The 22877-nt window shown below is 39.7% G+C and overlaps 1 protein-coding gene across 1 annotated transcript; it reads right to left on the bottom strand.

Moving 5' to 3' along the window:
* Nucleotides 1-1577: 1577 nt before the first annotated feature.
* On the bottom strand, nt 1578-22862 carry slc9a8 (solute carrier family 9 member 8). Its single transcript, XM_077513476.1, has 16 exons — nt 22498-22862; nt 20320-20498; nt 17984-18064; nt 17252-17310; nt 11783-11866; nt 11252-11353; nt 11100-11134; nt 9972-10115; nt 8864-9005; nt 8623-8728; nt 8402-8518; nt 6975-7057; nt 6775-6886; nt 4720-4940; nt 4097-4243; nt 1578-2538 (listed from the first exon to the last, which is right to left on the bottom strand). The coding sequence occupies exons 1-16, from the start codon at nt 22743-22745 to the stop codon at nt 2425-2427; spliced, it is 1974 nt and encodes a 657-aa protein (XP_077369602.1). The 5' UTR covers nt 22746-22862; the 3' UTR covers nt 1578-2424.
* Nucleotides 22863-22877: the final 15 nt, after the last annotated feature.

Here is a 22877-nt window from a genome sequence, read left to right as displayed (position 1 = left end):
TAGAGCACAGGGGTGAGGACACCTTTTTTTTGTTGTTGTTGTTTTTAATTAACTCCTACCGCATTTGGTTACTTCATCACTTGAGGCTTTTTAATCTCTCAACCCCCCACCTTCAATTTTATTTTCCCCAGCACTGCTTGGATTCATGATGCAGTTCCGTTCAGCAAAATAAAACGTTTCAATTCAATGTGGCTGAAATGCAGCTCTTAATAGAACTGAATACCTTTCCAGCTGAATGACTGCTAGGTTGGATTCCACTGCACCTGCGTCATTTCACTACGTTTCACATCATCAGAATGTAGGGAGCGTACAAATTCATCCATTTTACCCATGAACGTATAGGGGAAAAAAAGAAAGAAAAAAAAGGTCATTCGTTTTCTTCAGCTGTTGCATTAATTTTATGGGCATGTGTCAAAGGAGATGCATGCAAAGTCAGGAGGTTATCAGCAACTATGAATGATGGTGATAAAAATAATAGCAGACTCAAACAATAAGGGTATCGCTACTTGTTGTATAGACTGACACTGTGGAGTAAGACCCCCCCTAATGGTTGCAAAATAGCATTACAAAACTATCCACAGTCGGGGAAGTACAGTACAGTATTTGAATGTTCGAACTTCTCCTTGAATGACATTTTCCATCCATTTTTCAGTATTGTTATTGTTTCGAAGTCAACATCTGATCGCATAAGCTTAATGACGCTCCGAACATCTGGACATAGGCCTATCTGATATTTCCCCAATGCAACGCAATGCAAATGCATCCTTTGTACGGTGCAAACAAATGCGGATTGTATTGCTTTTACATGTGACTATTATACTAATCACAAGCCCAGCTGATCATTGCAGCAGTCAAATGACATTTCATCACATTTTGAAATCATCCATCCATCCATTTTCTTATACTCACAAGAGTCGCGGGACATTTTGAAAACTAAATAATCAAATTACAAGGATCCAAAGTCCAATTATTTTCAATGAGCGTAGTGTCATTTCACCGTTTTGACTTGTGACATAATCTTAGAAATGATAACCTTTGTGGGAAATGGCGCGGGCCCTTTGGGGTCGTTAAACATGCTATTTCATAGCTTGACTATGCAGCAACCGTTCCAGAAACCCCATACAGTGTAAATATATATGTGGTATATTGACAAGGCTAAATTGAGAAGCCAGACCAAGTAGCGCAGACACAAAACTGAAGGCTGAAAGCAACCTCAACTTTCCTACCACTGTTGCCCTTTCATAGGTAGCATGATCACCCCCATGCAAACTAGTATGGATGCAGTAATTCATGAAAAGGGTTCAACTAATAATGACTGCCATATCCATTTTTATGTAATTTGTTTTAAGATGGAAAATCCTAAGGAAAATAAACTTAATCTTGAAGCATTCCCATGTGTCATAAATCTATCTAATGCAAGAGTTTCACTTTGGATTGAACTACAAAATTATTGTGAAATGATGCACCTACCGTATTATCAACATGGCATTGACGTTCAATGAGATCTTGTGAAGTTTCTCAAAGTTATACAAATAAACATTTAAGATGGCTCCCATGAAAGCAAGCACTTGACATGATTTGAGTTGTTTTTTTTATTCCCACATTGCTTGAGGTGATTGTATAAAACATTTAAATCAATAAAAAGGAATTCATTCATGTTGACCTTGATTAGCGATGCACACCAGCTCTTCACAAGCCACAATTCTTGTTGTTTTTAATGCACAGTGTAGTGACAGGACGCTTGCCTGCGGATATAAATAAACATCGACCATCTCAACTGGGAGCCAGACCCAGAAATTAAAGCAACCTCTAATGAGTGTGAAGTTTGTTTGTTTTTTTTTAAAATTTGTTTCTCTCATCTTTTTGTTGCCAAGAAGCTGGTGTGTGCATTGTGGCACTTCAGACATTTTACCCTCATTCTGAAAGCTTCAAATCATCAGTGGTGCATACAAAGTAAGAAACGTGGACATAAATATAGATTCTTAAAATTTAAAATGACACTATTGCACATTCTTCACCTGACACAAATTAAACTTTCTATAAAGCAGAACAAGTATAAAAGAGAGAGAGGTCTTCTTGTATTTCTTTACATTCAAAAAGTCTGTCCCTTCACAAGCGGCTAATGCACAGAACTTCCCATCTTCTGACCGGCATCAGTGATGCGATTGTGAATCAACCGCTTATTATGCTGCAGACAATGTGGCATTCAAGTAAGGAACAATCCTTTTCACAGAAGTATTTTGCCCCAGTGTTTGCTAGTGCCGTTTTGCTGAACTTCCCCATGACAGAAAGCATACCCGCAAACTCTTCACATCACCATGATGGCACATTTTAAAAAAACAAGTGCATGTGACTGTATTCAGTTTCTTCCGCTCACATGCCACGAAATATGGAAGCGCTTTGTATTTCCATGTGGTGCTCACTTCACAGAAGCTCTGCCTCGTCGTCGTCATCCTCTGAACCTGAGGGACCCTGACGAACTTCTTCATACCACTTGTTGGTTAGAGTCTTCATCTGGATCCGTCCGTGCATCAGGTCCTGTTGGATACACGACGCTGTCAAATTCCACAAGGCTTTCCAGTTGCATTCATGCAGTGCAAAGCCTTCATTCTGTAAATTCAGTTCCTTGCCAAGTCATGCAAAACTACAAGCACTAAAAAAGTATCACACTGGAGAGCGTCAGAATTTTAACCATGCATTCAGGAACAAAAGTCAACAGCACAAACAGTCGAAATGCAGTGTAACTTCATAATGTCACAACTTTATCAAAACTGAAAGGTTGTGGAGGTATCATTCGAAAACAGTGGTCCTAAACCTTGATGAAGGTTTTGAACCCCACCAGTTTGACATCGGTATAGTGTTTACTAGTGAACAAAATTAACAAGGAAGCGAGCAGCCCTTTCTTTGAACCTGGCTCTCTTTACCTTAAATTTAGAAAGCGTTGTGTTCTTGTATTCCCCAACACCATGCAGGAAGTGTTCCTTTAGTTTTGCTACTTAGCTAGTTGTGCTGGACTAGAATTACTCTGAGTCCAATCACTCAACTCAACTTTATATTTATAGAGCCCTTTAAAAAACATACAAAAAAAAAACAAAAAACTGCTGTTTTCTTAAGATGGCAGCAGATGCAATGAAAACATCAGAGGCCCCAGAATTGAATCCTGTGGAACACATACGCTGTTAAACATGTGAATTCATATTGCACGTATTCGTCTGACCACTTTCTTTTTTGCTCGCCATAGTTAGTATGAAGGGAATACAATAATAACGAAATCATACAACATACCATCACAACAGCCACAAGTCGACTACTGAGCGCGCCAAATTCCCTGCTGCACAGATAGGCCAAGCAATGAAGCGTGATCACCTGCAGCCAATGATGGCCGAGCGGCGCGTATCATCTAGACTTGTTGTTCGACATTAAAACAAAAGAAATGTGAACGTTTAAGATTTCAGGTATTTTTAAATTGTGGGGGGGAAAAAAAAAGAATAATTCTTGCAGAAAACTATACAGAGCTATGGTATTTACTTCTTCAAGTTTCCATTTATTATTATTTTTTTTTTTAAGATGTACTGATAACCTTGGGAGCTCCCCGAACATTTCTTTTTTTTTTTCAAGTAATTTTTTTTTTTTATTAACTTCAAAAATCAGTTATTGGCCTCCTTGACTACCGCATCGGAAAAAAACCTCATCGGTCTATCTCTACACCAAACTCGTGGGGTTCAATCAAAGAACCAGTGTTGTACAAATTCTTAACACAAAAAAAGTACTACAAAAAGTGCAGCAGCTAAAGTAAGCCAAAGTATAATTTAGCCCTGTGGGATACAATTAAATATCACACAGCTTGCCTGCGAGCGTGACTATATCAATCAATAAAAAAAAATAGCTTGATAAAACAGGTTTTAATGTCCAAACTTTTTGTGCTTTTGTACCAGTACTTTTTCCCCCCTGCTCAGTGTGGTGTAAACACAAGCTTGAAAAATCCATCATTCAGCCATACGCAGACTACTTTAATTGGCTTAAAGGATTGCCGGCAAAGTGATGAAACGGCCTCCCCATGTGGCGAAGGATTTCTGTCTCTCTCGTCATCGCTTACCTCCTGGGTGAGCCTCCGGGTGAAGAAGGGGTTAAGGTACTTAGCATCAAGCCACATGAAGCCCTTCAGATCTTGCCTCTGGTATATGTGAGCTTCGTATTCCTCCTCAGTCAATTCTGATAGATGCTCAGACTCAACCGTATTCCCCTGGCGAAAGCGAGAAGAGGGTGAGGGAGGGGCAGATAAATAGAGAGGAATGAAAGAAGAAGAAGGGCTGACTAACCAGCCAGAGGGAAAAAGGATGAAGGGAAGGGAGCTGGACTATGGTGGAAAAAAAAAAAAAGGTCCAAATGACATGACTCGTGTTGAGACCACAGGAGGTGATTTTAGTTGTAGGGAGAAATACAAGATTAATTGATCTTGGTCTCTTTGGAGTGCATCATTTACATTAGAAAGACTTGTATAAAAAAAAAAAAACAGCCATCAATGACTTTTATCAGTCACTTAAGAAGTTTCTTTTTGGTTTAACTGCAAAGAGTCTGTACTCAAGCTCTTCACAAACCATCTCCAACCCTTTGATGCTTTTCCCTCTTAAGAGAAACTCAACAGTCTGATGGCAGAAGATGAGATGAAGAGGATGGCGCAGCTTCTAACAATGCAGCACATGCACATGCGCGTGTTACCATTTTCTGCGTCTTGCTCAGATTGACGTCCTTTTTGTTCTTGCGTCGTGACTGGCTATCCTCGATGTCCATGATGCGGATGAGTGGCATGGTCCCGCCCCCGAGGAGGAGGATAGTGAAGAGCACGATGATGATGGTGGTGGTGCCAATGAGTTGCCGCTTCTCGATGGGCTCCAGGCCAAGATGTAGACTCAAAGCGTAGGGGATAGCGCCTCTCAAACCTGCAACAATGGAAGAGATAAAAAAAAACAAAGAAAAAACAGGTTAATATAGTTTTTTTCTCTCTCACCATATCATCTAGAAAGTCATTAAAATGACTAAATTGCCTATATGTTATGTTATGTTTTTTTTTTTGTTTTTTAAGTATTGCAGGTGTCAAGCTGTGTGTATACTCTCTGATTGGTGGCCCTTGTCCCTAACTCAGTCCACCAATCGTTGCAAGGGAGAAGCCCTGCCAGACCGACTCTCTGTATATAGGGTAGAAATTCCCCTTTTTCCCTTGCAGGTTATAAAACCTTCATGCGAGGGGATGGGAATTCATCAAGTCGGTGTCGGGATGTCATTCGTCTAGGTTTACTAACTGCCTTTAGTTTTACGGAGCCAATCCGATCCGCCCTATTAACACTTAATGAGTAACCTTACAGAGTTTAGAGTTAATAATATGAGTACTCTGTTTTTATAGCAGCTCCACCCCTTTGAATCATTTGAAATTGATAATGACCTAAAAAATTTAACAATCCTGGTAAGGATTTGTTTTGATTAAATGCCGGAGTAAATTATTTAATTAATTGCCTAGATGATATCTTGGCTAGTTAAGTTGGCCGTGGTCGTTCATTCATTAACTCATTCACTGCCAAAGACGACTATAGACGTCAAAAATCCAAGCAAACAGCCAGTGCAAATTTTGACAAGAAATTTGAATTTAGTTTTAGTTTTTCATTGTTTTCATTCATAGTTATTAATCTTTGTTGTTATGAATAACAACGATGACAACAATTTCATTGCTAAGTGCTACCATCGTGCGTAGAACGGATTCCTGTTACTCTACAACACGGGCGTTGACATTCTTGTGATCGGTCTTGGTCTTACTGAGACCACATACTGGGTCTCGGCCTCCAAAAGCCAATTTTAGTCGACTAAAATAGCTCTTTATTTTTGTTGACTAAAATTGGATTAAAACTAAAATACAATCAGGTGACTGAGTTATGACTAAGGCTTTAATTAAATTTAGTCAGAAGACTATAACTAAAACAATTTTTTTTTTTTTTTTTATTAAAATTTTAATTTAAAATTTTCTTCTTTTTTTTTTTCAAAATTAACACTGGCTGTTTGCTTGGATTTTGACGTCTATAGTTGTCATTGGCAGTGAATGAGTTAAAGAGGTTGAGTGGTGTTGGTAATAACTCATAAGAATGAGAAAAAAAACAAAAATAAAATAGAGGAATAAGATGTCGTTCATAGGTAGACCCCTAGTGGTGCTGACACCCTTGCCCCTCTCAATGCGCGATTGGTCCGACCTAAAAAAGGTTGGTTGCAAACGTATCAGCGGGAGCGGTATAAGATGGATTTGTGAATAAATACATCTGTGCTACAAGGCCCACGTCAGCCTCTCGTGCATATTCTGATGCATTTAATCGGCGAAGAGCCCAAGATTTGGTAAAAAAAAAAAAAAAAGACATATCCGCTCGCCCGGCTTTAAAGGGCGAAGCGCAGTCACGCGCTCCCGGCGTTAATGGTAGAAATGCGGCCTGGATGGGTTAAAAGGTGCAAACAAATGTTGACTTGTCAGCACAACGATTTGCACGACGGCTGGCTGGGTCAACGCATTTCCATGTGATCTCAACACTCTCAAAAGGGATTCCAACCCTTGCAAGTTGAAACATCTCAAGAGCTTTTCGTAAGAACAAATACTGGATGGGTTTACACTCTTGACAGGAGGTGACCCAACTGCACCGTCGCTGTTAACTTTGATCGTTGTTACAGCACAGCACCAACAGATTAAAGCATGACTTGCTGTTTTACTTCAGAAAACAAATGTTGACTGTCTCCTCTCACCACTAAACCACATGATGAACATCATCTTGGGTGTGATCTTGTGATCTCTGCAAAAGTTAAGTAGGAATGAGAGAGGGAAGATGTTGACGGCACGGCCCACAAGAACCAGCACCTAGAATGAGACAAAGTAAAAAGTTCATCTTCATGCTATGGGAGACATAAACCACTGCCACGGATGTCAAAGTAACAAAAGCACTTACGATGCACCAAATGACAAACGAGATTTCAAAGTTGTGAGGGAAGCTGAAGATGGATAGACCGAGGAAGGCAAACACGCATGTCTCTGAAAGGAAGAGTGAATACATAAAACAATGTTAACATCAATAATTGGGATTAGCAGTAGAGATGTTTTTTCTGGGCCGATGACCATTATTAGTAGTCAAGGAGGCTGATAAACTGGTATTTGGAGCCTTTTTTTTCCCCCTTTGGGGGATAGCTATTGCCGTCATATTTTTTTTATTTTTTATTTTTTTTAATACAAATGCCAATCTTGACTTTGTTGTAATGTCTTAAAGCATGTTTATTGAACAATTTTGACTTTTTAAAATGTAGAAGTTTTTTTTTTAAATCTTAGACAATATACATCCTTTTAGATTTCTAACAAAATGGGCAGGGAGCTATCAAGCTCATCTGTACATCTTAAGTTAAATGGAACCTTAAACAAGTAAATATCACAGCTGAGCTCTCTATAATCTTCTATCTACAGTAAATATTTTCTTTCCAAAATGTAAAAATAGCTGAAATCTTAAGCTTTCACTTTCACACTTCTTTGTTTTAATGTCTAACAAAAATCTCACATCTCTTATGTTAACTGAAAATTTAAATAGTTGCCTGAGATGAAAATGATTTTAGATTGACTTTGTATTGGCTGTCTTTTTTTTTTTTTTTTTTTTTTAAGGCTAATAGCAATATTTGTTAATATTCGTATAATAGTTTGGGAATTTTCATTGTTGTTAATTTCTATTTCGTTTTGAGTTTTGTTTTTTTACTTACTATTAATTGGTTTTAAGAACGGGTTTGTTAGTTATTAGTTTTTCAAATGTTCTGTTTTTATAGTGTTTATTAGACTTTGAAGCACAATTAGTGCAGTGCATCAAACTACTTCTCAAGATGCATAACAACCCTAACGTCTTAAATAAAGCTTGGGTGGTCAACCTTTCCATCCCTTGTTTACCAAGTCGCCAACTTCTTAAGTAGAATTGTGGCTTGAATTCCTGTTGAGAAGTATTAAACCCGGTTGTAATGTGTACGGCACTATTTTTTAAAATATGAACCAAAAAGAGCACTTGTTGCAAGCTTGTCGTTGAGGAGCGACATCATCTGGTAGCACTTTTTCACTGACTGCTCCTACAATGATATCGCTTCTAGGCGACATACACAGTAAAATGGCCACAACTCCCAGGCGGATGTTCAACCTTATTGCAGCTAACGACTATAATAAAGAGGAAAATAATAATAACAATTAAAATCAACCCTAAAGGCTCCATGTATTACTGGTAAATTGATGAAGATAAAAGCGAAGGACATTTTCGCATAGAATTTTAATGTAGTTTTTAGTTTCAGTTATTTTGTTCTCGTTCACTAAAATAACCTTGGCAATTAGTGAAGGGGAAATGACGGGACTGACCGCACATAAAGGCCACTGTGCGCAGCGTCTGCTGCATGAGGATCTGGGTGACAGGCGACAGGTTGTGATGGGTGTAATGAGACATCACGATTCCCGCAAACAGGATGGACATAATTCCTGTGGATGGAGAATGGTTAAGGAGGTCCACATGAGATATTACAACAATACATGGTTAAAAAAAAAAAAAAAGATTATCAGTCAAGCTTCTAGAGTGCACCTACCAGACAGCTTAATACCCTCTGCCAGTCCGTAGGGAAGGTATGCAAAGATTATCATCATGCCAAACTCGAGTGAGGGAGTCTTCCTCAAGTCAAAGTGTTTGAGAAACTGGTGTGCAAGTTAGGGAATATCAATAAGACCTCTTAACAATAAAAGAATCGGTGAAAGTTCGCATCTGATATTTACTAAAGTAAATGTTCACTCAGTAAAAGGCACAGAAACAGATCCAACATTGGTGGATACAAGAGCAGAGATGAGTCCTGTGAGGGTCCCCAAGGCAGCAGAACCAAAGAACATTTTGAGGAAATAACCCACTGCTTGCAGAAACGTCTCCCAGCCAGTTACCTTGCTTGTGTCTGAGCGGGAAAAGAAACCCTCTGCCGTGCTGAAAACACCAGACAGAGAAAACAAAAATGTTGACAAAGTCTGGCAATACCTTTGACTGACTCTAGAGGGCAGACAATCACCATCATTCTACTCTGCAAATGCAAAGTGTGTGTTTGGATTACAGGGAGCGTAATCCTGCTATCAAAATCATGTTTACTCAACAGAGATCAACTGTATCATATAAGGCTTTTAATCACTTATAGTAAGCTAGGCGGCAGTGTGGGGCTTTGTCAAATGTATAGTGCCTTGCCACAATAAAACATCAATTAGCAAGATGTGACAACAGTCATGAAAATTAATCAAATGTAATATTTATCAACAACTACACTTTTGCCAGGGAGAAAACAGTCTTACATTTTAATTCGTATTGAGATTCACTTAATTGCACAAGTGGTCCTGTACACTTTAGGTAGATTGAGATGTTTGAATTGTTGAAATTTATCTACTGTATTTAGATTTTAAAATGACTAATTTAAGAAATTTTGTTTCATACAAAAGGAACTTGCATACTAGTGTTTCAAATCATTTTATTTTTCTGAACATTTTTTTACGTTTAAACAGTTTCTTGTTTTGTACCAAAAAATATAAAATAAATGATCGCCCTAAAATCATGATTTCAATGAACAAAATAACCGTAAATAAATATTTTCTTCATAATCGAGCAGCCCCACTACTACTTATTAAACAATTACCAGCTGTTAAGACAACAGAATACAGAACTATGCTATACTATTTAGCTATGCAACACGTTTATAATTTATTTGTCCTCTAGACAGGAATAGTGACATCTGGTCACATTTTACATGTAACTGTTTGTGATTCTGAGATGTGATATTTCTGTCATACTTTATCAATAATATTAGGTACCTTGGTTAAAAAAATAAATAAAAAATAAATAAATTGTTGAATTGAGTATGAGCAACAATTCTGCCATGACAGAAGAAAAGTGCAAATGGGCTCTTACTTTGTGAGGACGATGGAGACCGCATCGTTAAGGATGCTCTCACCGAACACCAACATGTTGAGGACCGGGTCCACGTTGAGCGCATTAAAGATGGCGATGGTAGCAACGGGATCTACAGCCGAGATGAGTGAGCCAAAGGCAAAACTACAGCAAAAGAAAGGTCAAATTAAGCAAACGAGGTTAATTGGTGATATGAAAAAGCTTGGCTGACTAGACACAATTTGAACAACAAAAGATGTACTACTATTTGAAATCTGAATAGCAAAAATAGCATAAAGGGAGACATCAGTAAAAGTTGCATCCTGTGAGATCACATTTTAAATAATAATTAAAAAAAAAAAAAGTCGACAAATGCCTGTTTTGTTTTGTTTTTGTGGAGAAGAGACAGGAAGTAAAATTCAACTGAGATACTGTGGTTGGACAAATGTGCACATCCTCTTACAACTGCGGATGTAACTGTGTCAGAATAAACTGATCACATTCAAACTCACTTGCCACCATGTAAAAGGTCGTCTGATTAACCACAAAATTCAGCTCTCCTTGAAGGGTTTTCCTGAGGTTTATTTTTTTCCTCACAGAAGTCCAGCGGTTTTGTGCTAACACTGACCGCTTTATGGAACGGTTCTATAATCCCTCCAGCTTGACTAAAGGCCTTTTCACACTGCGCTGCGTTGCACCCTCCCTCCACAAACCCATGCGTTGTTTATGCTCAACGGCAGAACGCCGCGTCACGTCACACCACGAAGCAATGCAGCATTCCGTCATGGTGCCATGCCTGGATTTGAAATATTTTCAACTCCGGAGTGGCTCCGCAGTGACGCATCCAATAGGAGAGGGGTTGGCGAAAAGATTGCAGGAGACCCTTGAAAGCCCAAGTCAAGTCTAATAAAAATTCATTTTAATTTGTCACTATTCTATTCTAGTCATAGTTGAGAGACCACTTGATGGCGCTAGGGAGCACTGAATGTCTCTTTAATAAACAGACAGCAGTGAATTACTATTTATAAAAGCAAAAACAAATCAACTGTATTGTGATAAGTGCTGGCGTCCTCACTTTTACTCCTTTTTGTATTTTACTTCTTTCTACAGTATTGCGATAAAGACACTGACATGTTGGCGAACTCTCACCTATCTGTCATGGTCATCTTGTAGATCACATCTGCCTGAGGGGAAAAACCAAAAGGATACTGATCACTGAGTAATGTGAATAATGAGGAAACACATCACGCTTTGAGACAGAGTTATTTCCCATGACCAAATGCAGCATGAACACATCTTACCTGTCCAAGGAAGTAAATGCCTCCTCCGACAATAAAGGCCGAGATAGCCGTGCCAATCACGGCAAACAGGGTGATGGAGCCAATGTTCTGGAAAAAGTTACCCTGAACACACATGGAGGCACACCTTTAGTATTTCTGACATGATATTTTTTTGTGTTAAGTCACAAAAGTAAAGAATGACAGTATGACTGGGAACCATTTCAATAGAAACATAATTGTGATGTGTATGTGTGACTTGCTTTAAAACGTCAGTTAAAACTGCAAAAACTGATTTATTTTGTATTTTTTGTTTTTTAAGAAACTGTAGAAATGCTTGTGCCGGTTGCTCATGCATAAGCAAAAATCCTGTTTCATGCACAGGGTACTGTTCACTGTTTAACAATATAATTATGAAGCAGTTTGTTCGTCATTACCTCAGGTCACATAAAACAGATGCTTGATTTTGTTGCACACACTCTGAAGTTGCACAAATTACATTGGCAATGAAAGGCAATACTTGTATCACAAACTCATTATTCTGCTGTACTGTACCTTATGTAAAGAGTATCCTGATTCAAAGATAATTGGTGGCAGCAGCAAAAGGAAGAACATGTTGGGTCGGAACATTTCCTCCTCCTTTTGGAAAACAAAAACAAGTCAGAATTAATTAACATTTTCCGTCGCAAAAGCAGGGAAAACAAAAAAACAAAAAACAACTAAAGAATCTCAACATTTAAAGGGGAAGTCAAACATGAACATTTCTTGACAATAATATGTTATATGTCACCCCACTAGTCTAAATACAGTATTCAGGTTAATATTGCATTAGTGTTATGTGAGTTTGGCAGCACAATCCATCTGGGGGGGGCATCCCTTTTACCACTTACCTCATTCACTGCCTTTGACAAGTATACTTTGTCAATTGTATTTTTTACAGCAGAGATAAATGGGGGCTAATCTGACTATGCTCCACAATAAATATCAAACTTGGAAACAACTTTACTGATGCTCAACCACCGGTAGATGACATCATTGCCCCATTTTATACCAAATAAACACAGTTTCAGAGACCATGGGAGAAATGGCTGTATTTTGGCAAACCTACATTTTTCTACTGTCAATTATAAAAGAACGGGACGGGACAAAATGTATGGAGTCTATTCTGTTATTTGGTAGATTCGGTTTATATATAATTATTGAACGTAATATCCCATTGGTATTAAAATTTTTGACATTTTCTGAAATGGCTGGCAGTGAATGAGTTACTGTCGACTGAAGATGACATCACAGTTGCTCAGGGCTCAAGCAACAACTAATGACGGCTCACGTTTTCCGAAGTTGAGCTGTGATTGGTTGTCACCTGCGACCTGAGCCTCTGTGATGTCATTTTCACGCAACCAGTGACAAAATGGCCGCCTTCTGATACTGATTAAAACTGATGGATTTTGCTGCTTAACTCATATATCCATTAATACAATATTAACCAGGATACTGTATTTAGACTAGTGGGGCTGAATAGAACATATTATTGACAAGAAATTTTGAGGGTTGGCTTTCCCCTTTAACAATGAACAGTGACTAAGCAAACCACTACTAAATGTAAAAGCCATCGCTGTAGCTGTAGGGAAATTCAACATGCAAATTGGCATGAACATCCTGAAATCAAAAACCACCAAATTCAAAAGCAGAGTGATCGGACAGAACATTTTTAGGAAGTTAATTCAATTGGGTTTGTTACTTTAGTGAACAGTGTTAGTTCCGCACATTTGTCGGCACAAGAACACCCACAAAAATTGCTTTATCCAAATAGTGATCTTGATGCTAATCAGCGCAGAAAATGAATCAAACGAGTGCTTCCTGTTCATGCCAAATCTATCACAAAAATTTCCTATTCATTTCACACTAGTGGCAGCAATCGTCAGCTGACTTTATACTTGTCTGTGTGGACAGTGCAATTTGAGCAAGCGAGGAGACAATCTTGAACGGCAAGAAGCAGTGCTTTAACTGACAGGGCATATTAGCATGTTTGCTTCTGGATGACTTGCACGCACACGCACGGTGAATGCCAGCCAAATGCATGCATTTAAACAGAGGTACAAACAGACTCACACATGCTATAAAAAGCCACGTGAACTCCCCCCTAAGAATAATCCACGCACACACATACACAATCCCTGCCACCTTAACTTTCTGATCATTTCGGTGGTATAATGAAATCATTGTTGCATCTCAGCTAAATGGGCCAGCCGAGGTCAGGCGTAGGCATCATGTGCCCGTGCGTTGCTCTCTGCTTGTCACTGAGTCTGTGCATGATAGACCATGTGTTCTTGCATGAACAACTTTACTGTATATGCGCTATGAATGCACTCGCATGCATGCAGACTGGCAAGGGGATGTGATGCACATGCATCATCTGCTCAAGCATTGCATTCACTTCAAGGGTTGATGCAAAAATCTATAAATTGAGCACGAAGGGGCCGAGCAATAAACTGTGCAGCAGAATGTCCATAATTCCTCTTAGTGCATGTTAAACTCAATACACAGTGTGCATTAGAAGCAAAAGAAGGAACAATCTATTTCTGGGTGGTGGCTGACTGGACATTTGTATCAGTTTTCTGTCACAAAGATCGAAGAGGGCCGGTCCATATTTAGTCCAGCTAGTCAACAATCTCTCCCTTTGTGTATAGGCAGCAGTCTTGACAGCTTGTTCGAGCCTCCGTGGCCCAATGACCCCACGAGCAGATGGAGGCGAACACAGTCTGCAGTCATCAGCTCCAGGCACAGCACACCCGTGATGAACAGGGATGGAAAACTGACCCCTTGTGGTGAAGGAGGCCAATAGTTGCGAGTTTTTGATAACCTGAGCAAAGCACACATTGTGCTGGGTTATGTTTAAATCACGTCTTTGTTGCTACGCTACCAGGATTATGCAAAAAATGTGTAATGCGCCGTAGTGTAGATTGCTTGCATGGTGGGCCAAGGAAGAACCCATTCGATTGCTGTGCCACCAGGTAACTAACTAAAACATGCCTAATTAAAAAAGGAATACAAAATAATACACTGCAGCTGGAAATTAACAGAGAAGCAATTTTCTAGCAATTATTAAAACAAACAAAAAAAAAAAAAAAAAAAAAACAAAAAAAAGACTGAATTTCCAGCCTGTTTCATTGATTTTTGTCCATGAGAGAATTTATTCAGGACTTAAGCCCCAAAACAGCATGTCGACACAAATCTACACTACTCCAACTACAAGCCATTAAAAAGTGGGTCAAACATGGGGGATTGCATAGAGAGAATGTATGTTGGAAAGACTGACTACTCTTTTGCATACTTCCTCATTCGGATGTGAGAAAAAGCAGTCATTCAGAAATTTGTGAACATTACCGCTCTACCGGAACGTTGCCTTTCAGGGAAAGTGAAAGGTCAAACATGAATATTAACATCTGAGACTGAGGATGGTATGTCATGCATGCACGGCAGCTTCACAGCCATACTTCTGCATGCGTGCACAAGTTTAATGGCAAAATAAAAGAATGTGTGCTGGAGTGACTAAGCACACACTCGTAAAGATAGTCTGTTACTGCAACAATTAAAAGGTAAAACAAAAAAATGAAAAGGACACATTTGTCAACAAACACCGGTAATAAAACTTATCTGCCTCTATTATCATTATTTAAAAATTTAGAGATGGATACAGAACATGATCGCTCTTTTTTGCCTGTTTAAACCTTTTATTCACCAAGTGCTAGGATCAATAATCTATATTGTAAATATTTAACTATATTACATTGTAAAGTCTGTGTATTCGGATTTGCTTTTATTTTGCTTTCTGCAGCCAGGTCAGCAATGTCTTCATTTGACTTATCTGGATAAATAAATATTAAATTAGTAATCGCTAGACTGCCCTGCATGCGAAATTGTGAGGGAAAGAACTTGGTTCTAATTAATGATGTTGCAGACATAATAGATCATTACATTTGAAAAACGAAGAATTGTGATGAGGGGGAAAAAACTAAATTACTTAAATTAATTTCTTCAAAGAAATTTTAAGTGTTTATGTAAACACAGTTTAAAGAGGACTGTGCCAACAAAAGTAAAAGTCTACGCAGGGCAAGTTCCCCTGAAGTTCCACGTTGACATGAAGAGGATCGGGTGGTGAAACCACAATTAAAACCACTTTCTCTTCTAACTCTCTTTTTCCTGTGATGAGACATAACGGGGGGGGAACTATGTGCTGCCTTTTGGGGCTCAAAACACACCAATCGTTACAGAGGAAAACCCATGACAAAGAGACAGCTAAATTAGGGGACGAGAGATTGCATTCACTAATGTAGCTTGATGTATATGCTTAGTTTCAAAAGACAAAGCACTGCCAGAGATGTTTTCTAGTTTTCAGACCTCAAGGCAAATGAGAGAATTCAGAAAACCATAAGAATGCAAAAGGGATTTTTTTTTATGTGCTGGACTGTGGGGATAACAAGTGCAGATGTGGGAGTTTGCAGGAGAGGGCAAAGAAAGCAGATTGGTGGTGAAAGGCAAGGGCAAAACCTGGAATGCCAGGATGCGGATGCCTCGGGGGCCTGTACACCCTTGCTGCTTTGTGGAGCGTTGCTGAAGGCTTGATAGATTTGTAAAATGGGCCAACTTTGGAAACATGCTCGCTAAGAGAGCGAGAGCGAGAGAAAAAACTCTTTCTTCTAGGATAGCTCCAAGCATAAAGGAGAATACTGTCTGAACCCTCATTAAAAAAAGATCCATTAAAAAAAACAGAATTAAGGGTACAGATTTCTTGCGTTGAATATGATGGTGGAAAGGCATTTACCGTTTTGCAACATTTTACAAGACTTTGGAAATGAAAAAATGTGCAGTGGTGCCTTAAGATAAGAGCTTAATTCATTACTTGACCACGCTCGTAACTCTAAATAATGTTTTTGCATTTTTTATTAAATGATAATTTAAAAACAATACAAATATACTTTAGAAAACAATACATTAATGACATAGTTAAAGCAGCTAAAAGCAGAAAATTGAATTTTGAATCACTATTCGCTACTGCCACCTGTGGCCAAAAAAAGAAACTGCACACTCCCTTCTTTCACGTACACAATGTGCACATGACGTCACATACACAGACAGAGGGTGTAAAATTCAAAACTGAATCCAGTCTGAAAACTACTGGCCAGAGGCTTGCAGGCGTACACAATGTGAACAGCTTATGGTAAATGGTAAATGGCACTTCATTTATGGCGCTTTTCCTTTGCAGAGGATAAAGACGATATGCCTGTGACTACTGTTAAATTATCTGTGTACATGTGTTGCTGTTTATGTAGCCGTTGCTTAAAGAGTAACAGCACCACCACATAGATGCTAACTGTTGTTGCCCCATAGTTTCCCATTGTATGTTAGCAGTAAGCTAGCAGAGGCTTTGTGGTTCGGTGACAGTTAAACTTCAGCTGAGAGTGGCAATAAACAGCTTGGAGACTCTTTTTTTTGTGGAATACTTACTATTTTTATCTGCCACACTGTTTATGCGGTGATTTTTTTTTTTGAGGTTCTGAACACAGGTTCTGAGGAGGGAATGGGATCCAGGGGCTCATGTTGCTGAGGTTAATGACTACAAAGAACCCTGAGGGGCCCAAAGTAGAACGCAAAAAAAAAACAAAAAAAAACACGCACACAATGGGTCCCTGTGTGTACAAAACATTGAAATAACCTGTCCCCTCCCTCCTGCCTTTCTCTCTATTTCTCTCTCTTGTTCATTCATTCTTTCACTCAATGGTAGCGACTAAGGAATTTTAATTAAAGGCTACAAGCTCCAAAAGAAAAACAATAGGGGGTACAGCCAGGGCTCCAAGAGAGAATGAGTGAGCGACAAACAGTGTGGGCAGGTATCAAGAGCGGAAACCGACAAACACTCGAGACAATGCTAAGAATGCAAAAATTAAAGAGACAGGGGGGGAAACAAGGAGAGAACATGCAAATACAAAAACATATACACATTAAGAATGAGTCAAACTGTACCTTCCAGTTGGCCAATTCTTGGAACTCAATGATCTTAATAAATCCTCCCATTAGAATCCCTAAAAAGAATATAGAGACAAGAGCACAAAATAATGTAGCACTTTTAATATATGAGCGTTTCAATTCAACGCACGAAATATGGGCAAGGAGTTAGTTGAGAGGTTTCATTCACTAAAACGGTGGGGAAACACAAAAATGTGCAGAGAGCACTGGAAGAGCAAGATAATAGCGAAACTATAAATGTAAGCATCAAAATTATTTAACGTTACAGATATACAGACAGGTTTGATGGATTGGGATGGCGAAAAGGAAGGCAGACAATAAGTGGATGAGAGGGAAGAGATAAGGAAGGAAAAGCAGTGTCTCCCTGATTTGTTCGCACATTGTTATCTCTCCTCAACAGAGTCCTGCTCCAAACACACTGACATCTCAATGCAGTCAGGGGGCGAGGGACAAAAAAAGGAAAAGCCCTTTGGGTTCGAGACAGATGCATCACTGAGTTTGAGGGATTGCAACTTACCAAAATCAAACAGGGTAGAAAAAAGCCGAATGGACTTAGAGTTAGCGCAACAAAGGTGTTGTAAACTCACATGACGCAGCAAATTCGGATTTGTGTGAGTGTGCCATGAGGTGCCAACAATGTTTCAGATTAAACAACAAAACAAAACATCTGTGTTTAAGTCAATCGGCCACAGAGGGGCAAAGGTTTTGTCATATTAAACAGAAACTCACCAAGGGACACAACAGCAACACTCTCTGGAAGAAAATGTAGCTTGAATTTGATAAGCAGATGAACCAAGATGATGCAGATACCTGTGTTAACAAATAGGAGCGAAGAGCAAAGAATGAATTGTGGTGCTCCTCACAGAGATGGGGAAAAACAATTATTTTGTATGAAACAAGCATAAGTAAGCAAGTTTGATATCTGGCATTTTCAAGTTTGACAATTGGTCAGCTATCATCCGGGATATTTTTAACTGGTGATTAGGTTATTTGCCAAGAGGGTGAAGTTGTTGAGCATCCTGATTCGGCATTCACAAGGGCAGCCACACCCTAATGCATATCCTGCAACCTACTTATGCTGAGAAGAACTAAAATCTCAGTGATAAAGTCAGTGCTTCACTGACTTGCGTTGAGCCCAAATTTACCCTTAAATGCCTCATTATACTTCTGCATCAGGCTATGGCAGAGACATTCCCGTGGAGCGTTTGCCTTCACACTTGTGCGCAATATACATCAGGTTCTGCTGCAGTTTTACTCCAAGTCGCGGTGTCGCTACGGCTGCTATTGGATAGGACGCCGCAGGAGATTCCTCTGCATTTTATGACCAATTCAGGAATTTGGTTTTCTCCTCAGGAACAAGAAATAAAGCCGGGAGGAGAGTTGGCTGATCACCATGGCAATTATTTAATGCAAATTTGCAACAGCTGCGATTGGTTGGCAACCAGTCCAGGGTGTCCCCTGCCTACTGCCCAGAGCCAGCTGAGATAGGCGCCAGCAGCCCCCGCGACCCTTGTGAGGAATAAGCGGTCAAGAAAATGGATGGATGGATGAATTTGCAACAGTGTCGGCCTTAAACTCACCAAAACACAACAGCCCCGTCTGTACAGTACTGAACTTGTCTTTGAGTATTTAAAGCTGCTCTATGTATTTCAAACGTGCTTCGTGGTTAGCACGTCCGCCTCCCAGTACTGAGGATGCAAGATCAAGTCCAGGCTCCGGCCTTCCTGGGTGGCGTTTGCATGTTTTCCCCGTGCCTGCGTGGGTCTTCTCCGGGTACTCCGGCCTCCTCCCACATTCCAAAGACATGCATAGCAGGTTAATTGGGTGCTCCGAATTGTCCCTAGGTGTGCTTGTGTGTGTGGTTGGTTGTTCGTCTCTATGTGCCCTGCAATTGGCTGGCTGGTAACCAGTTCAGGGGATACCCCGCCTACTGCCCAAAGCCGGCTGGGCGAGGCTCCAGCACCCCCGGGACCCTTGCGGTTAACCCCTTAAAATTTGGATGGTCTCCAGCGGGCAAACATTCTTAAAAAAATATATATAAACTATGCCGATACTCTAAATGGTTCAGGAACAGCTTCAAACGTACTTTGAATGCAACTTTTTTTTAAAGAATTTTCGGAAAAATTGCTCGTATGATAAGGGGTTAAGAAAATGGATGGATGGATGGATGGATGGATGGATGGATGTGCTTCGTGTGGCCGCAAAACGAAATTGCACGCTCCCTTCCTAACATGCACACTGTGCACACTTGTACGAGCACACTTGCCAACTCTCCCAATTCGTGCAGGAGACCCCCAATTTTTTAACCTTATCTCCCGATCAGTCTCTTCACCTGTTATTCTCCCAATTTTACAGCGAAGTAAATAGTTCACATTGTGGGGAATATTTGACGCAGTATCTGGCAAACCTGGCCTGCTTGCATGGTTAGAGGCGACTCCCGCTGAAGTTGGCAGGTATGGCAAGTATGGCACAGAGGCTGGAATCATCATAACCAATTAGCTATGTTTACAGAGGTAAGAATAGTTTTATACGGTTTGAACGCTCATAGAATAGTAGCGTTCACATTCCGCTAGCATTCTGTAACTACAATAGGCTTTCATCGCTGAGGACAATAAGGCGACACTTAGCCTGAATAGAACACCGCGACAATGTGTATGACGTCACAGCTGCAGACAGAGGGTAGGAAATTCAAAGCCTAATCAAGTATGAAAACTACTGGCCAGAGGTTTGCAGGAGTAGCCATTGTCAACAGCTAAGATGTTAATCTTCTAAATTAGAAGATGTGTAACTCGGTCATGAATTGTCAAATAAAAAGTCTACTGTAAAGATATTTCTGGGCAAAATACTACATAGAGGAGCTTTAATCAAATCATTATATAAAAGGTGTCAATGTATTAAGTGCCTGCAACTCTAAATTGTACATTTGAAAGATCAAGACCATAATATCCATGACAGATTGAATTACTTAATCCTCTTGACCCTGCATGCTCCAAGTACTTACATCCTGTCTGGACTATGTTGGAGCTCATAGCTTCAACAAAGATGAACACAATGAAGCAACCTACCAATAACTAGAAGGCTGAAGAATATGGTCAACCCATTGGACTGCTCTTCTTCTTGGGCCTGGACCCCTGTTTGCACAGGCAGAATGGCCTTGGGGTTTGGCGGTGCTGGCATTGTTGGCTTGGTTGATGATGTGGAGTGGTTGGCTTCATTTGCAAGATTCTCTGTGCCATTACTCTTGCTACAAGGAGAAAATCAGAGCTGTATGAGTTACTACAGTATGAGTTACGGCGTTTGTCTCTATTCTTGTCATGTGGCGTATGGTATTTTTTGTGGACCCGATTTGGACTGGACTGTTCTCGGCAGTTTGGCCGTGATATTCCTCGAGGGGCAGTGTCTGCGTCCGGCGGCTGCGCCCATTCAGCAGCATGCCTGCACTGGCACGGTTTCTGATGGGGGAATGTCGGTGCTATCTGACTACCCACCGGGCACCTGCGGGTCGCTTGTGTTTTTTATGCCAGGAAGCAGGCAGCATTTCTCACAGCCCCTTTCTGCTCGGAGGAGAAGTCGGCGCTACTGGACAGTCTACGCTGGGGAGCTAAGATGGATGGCGGTGGAGCTGAGGACGCGAACGTCGCCGCTAAGCGCGGTGGTGTGCGCGGGCGTGGACTAGATGGAGGTTCGGCGCTTGGAGGAGAGGCAGTTTGGATGGGACTGGACAATTGGACCATTCTTTTTGTGTGTATGGTGCTCAACACGAACGCAGCAGCTGATTGTTTATGAGCTAGCTTATAGGCAAACTTAGCTCGTAGCAAATGTGTGTGACGTCACGTCATGCATTCTGAGGTCACGTCTTTGATCAACTGCTGAAAGGAGACTGATTCCTGTCCTCTTTCATCTCTAACTGCTTAAAACATCAAAGCATAGGTAGGAATGGAAGAATGTTGATTTGTTGTGATTGTATTGGTGTTAATGTTTTATGTTATTATGTTATGTTTGTTTTTTTGTGTTTCTGTAAAGTGCTTTGTGACAGCTCAGGCTGTTTGAAAGGCTATATAAATAAAGTTGAGTTGAGACTCAAGAAACTTTTCTTAATATTGTACTTTTCAGAGTAGTTTTAATGCGCTTTTTTTACATTTACGTGAGTATTTTTGTTAAGAAGAAACACGACTTTCACTATGCTACACTCATACATTTTGCTCACTAATATTTTTATCTACAGGTATTCATTAGTGCTTGCGCGATCTATTTTGGGTCATTTAACACTTGTGTCAGATGACTTTATGTATACCCAATCCAGTGCATCTACTAGTCACGTTTGACTGCATTTAGCCAATCAAACAAAGTAATTGCTTTCAAAATGACTTGTTTAGGTGGCAGAAATCTCAATTTACCTTACAGGCGACATCACACAAAAACATTCCTCAAAAGAGCCATTTTCCTCAGACACAAAGCTCAATTTCTCAGAAACAGTCAAATTTTCAAAATTCTTGCTGCATTGTAGCTACTCAGGTTGTTCTGGTTTTTCTTAGCATTTTGACATTTTTTTTTTTTTTTTCCCAAGAAATCTTGTCACGTACTGTATATATGTAAACATGCACATAGGCAAAGTGTACCAAGGTTACTATAGTTAGCACAAACTAAATAAATAACTAATAACACAATAAAATTAAAAATGAACATTTTTAAAATTAAAAACTATCTTAAACTTGTTATAGTTTAAAGTGATATGGCTCAACAATATTTTAATTGGCATATTCCTAGTTCACATTTTTCACTATTTTGTCTATTTGACGTTGAATCACTCCTCATCTAAGTAAATAAAAAATGGGAAGTTATGTAGAATTTAACTCTATACATATTTACTCTTACTCAATTATTTGGAGGACGGTGTTTTACTTGAATCATATTCTAAACAGTCGGCTACTCTCTCTGACAATAGCTGTTGTTTATCAGCAACAAAACATTCTTAAAACGTGTCAAACAATATATTATAGAACCTAACCGATTCATTTGTAATACGTCAAATTCAACAATAGCATTGTATTGTGTGATCTCACTTTAGAGAAACGCGAGAGTTCAAATTCGTTGTGACGTTTTCTCAGCAATGACACTGACAAAAATGTAAGATATCCTGCTTTTAATTAATTTCGTTCATCTAATTCTGTGCCTTTTATTTATTTAGTTTGAGTATCATTGCGCGACCTATAAGCTTCTCCACAAAGCACATAAGCTCAAACCTGACAGCCGCAATGTCATCGGGTCGATCGAGTAAATCGCGACCATCTTGAAAGTCATGTTTCGTTGATGAAAACTGGTTTTCAGAAAGAGAATAATCCTTGTGGAGAGCGTCCCCTTCCGCGTTCTCTCTCTCTTGCACATCCAAAGCCTTTCTAAGCTCGGTTCGCTCTGACAAGCACGGGTATATAACCAAAACAAACAATAACAACAAAGCGTGAACTCTAGTGGTTTCCATTACTGTAAACATCTTTTCAAACAAGAAAACGAATGTTTGTCCTTAAAAAGACTGGCAATTCCATGTCACCAGCTCCATGTCTGTTATTCCGCTTCCTTAGTGTATTTATGGGAATTGTAGTTTCTACTTTTACACGCATGCGCA

Source organism: Festucalex cinctus, chromosome 2 (assembly GCF_051991245.1).
Source record: "Festucalex cinctus isolate MCC-2025b chromosome 2, RoL_Fcin_1.0, whole genome shotgun sequence".
NCBI lineage: Eukaryota > Metazoa > Chordata > Actinopteri > Syngnathiformes > Syngnathidae > Festucalex > Festucalex cinctus.
This window is presented reverse-complemented; position numbering and strand designations above follow the sequence as displayed.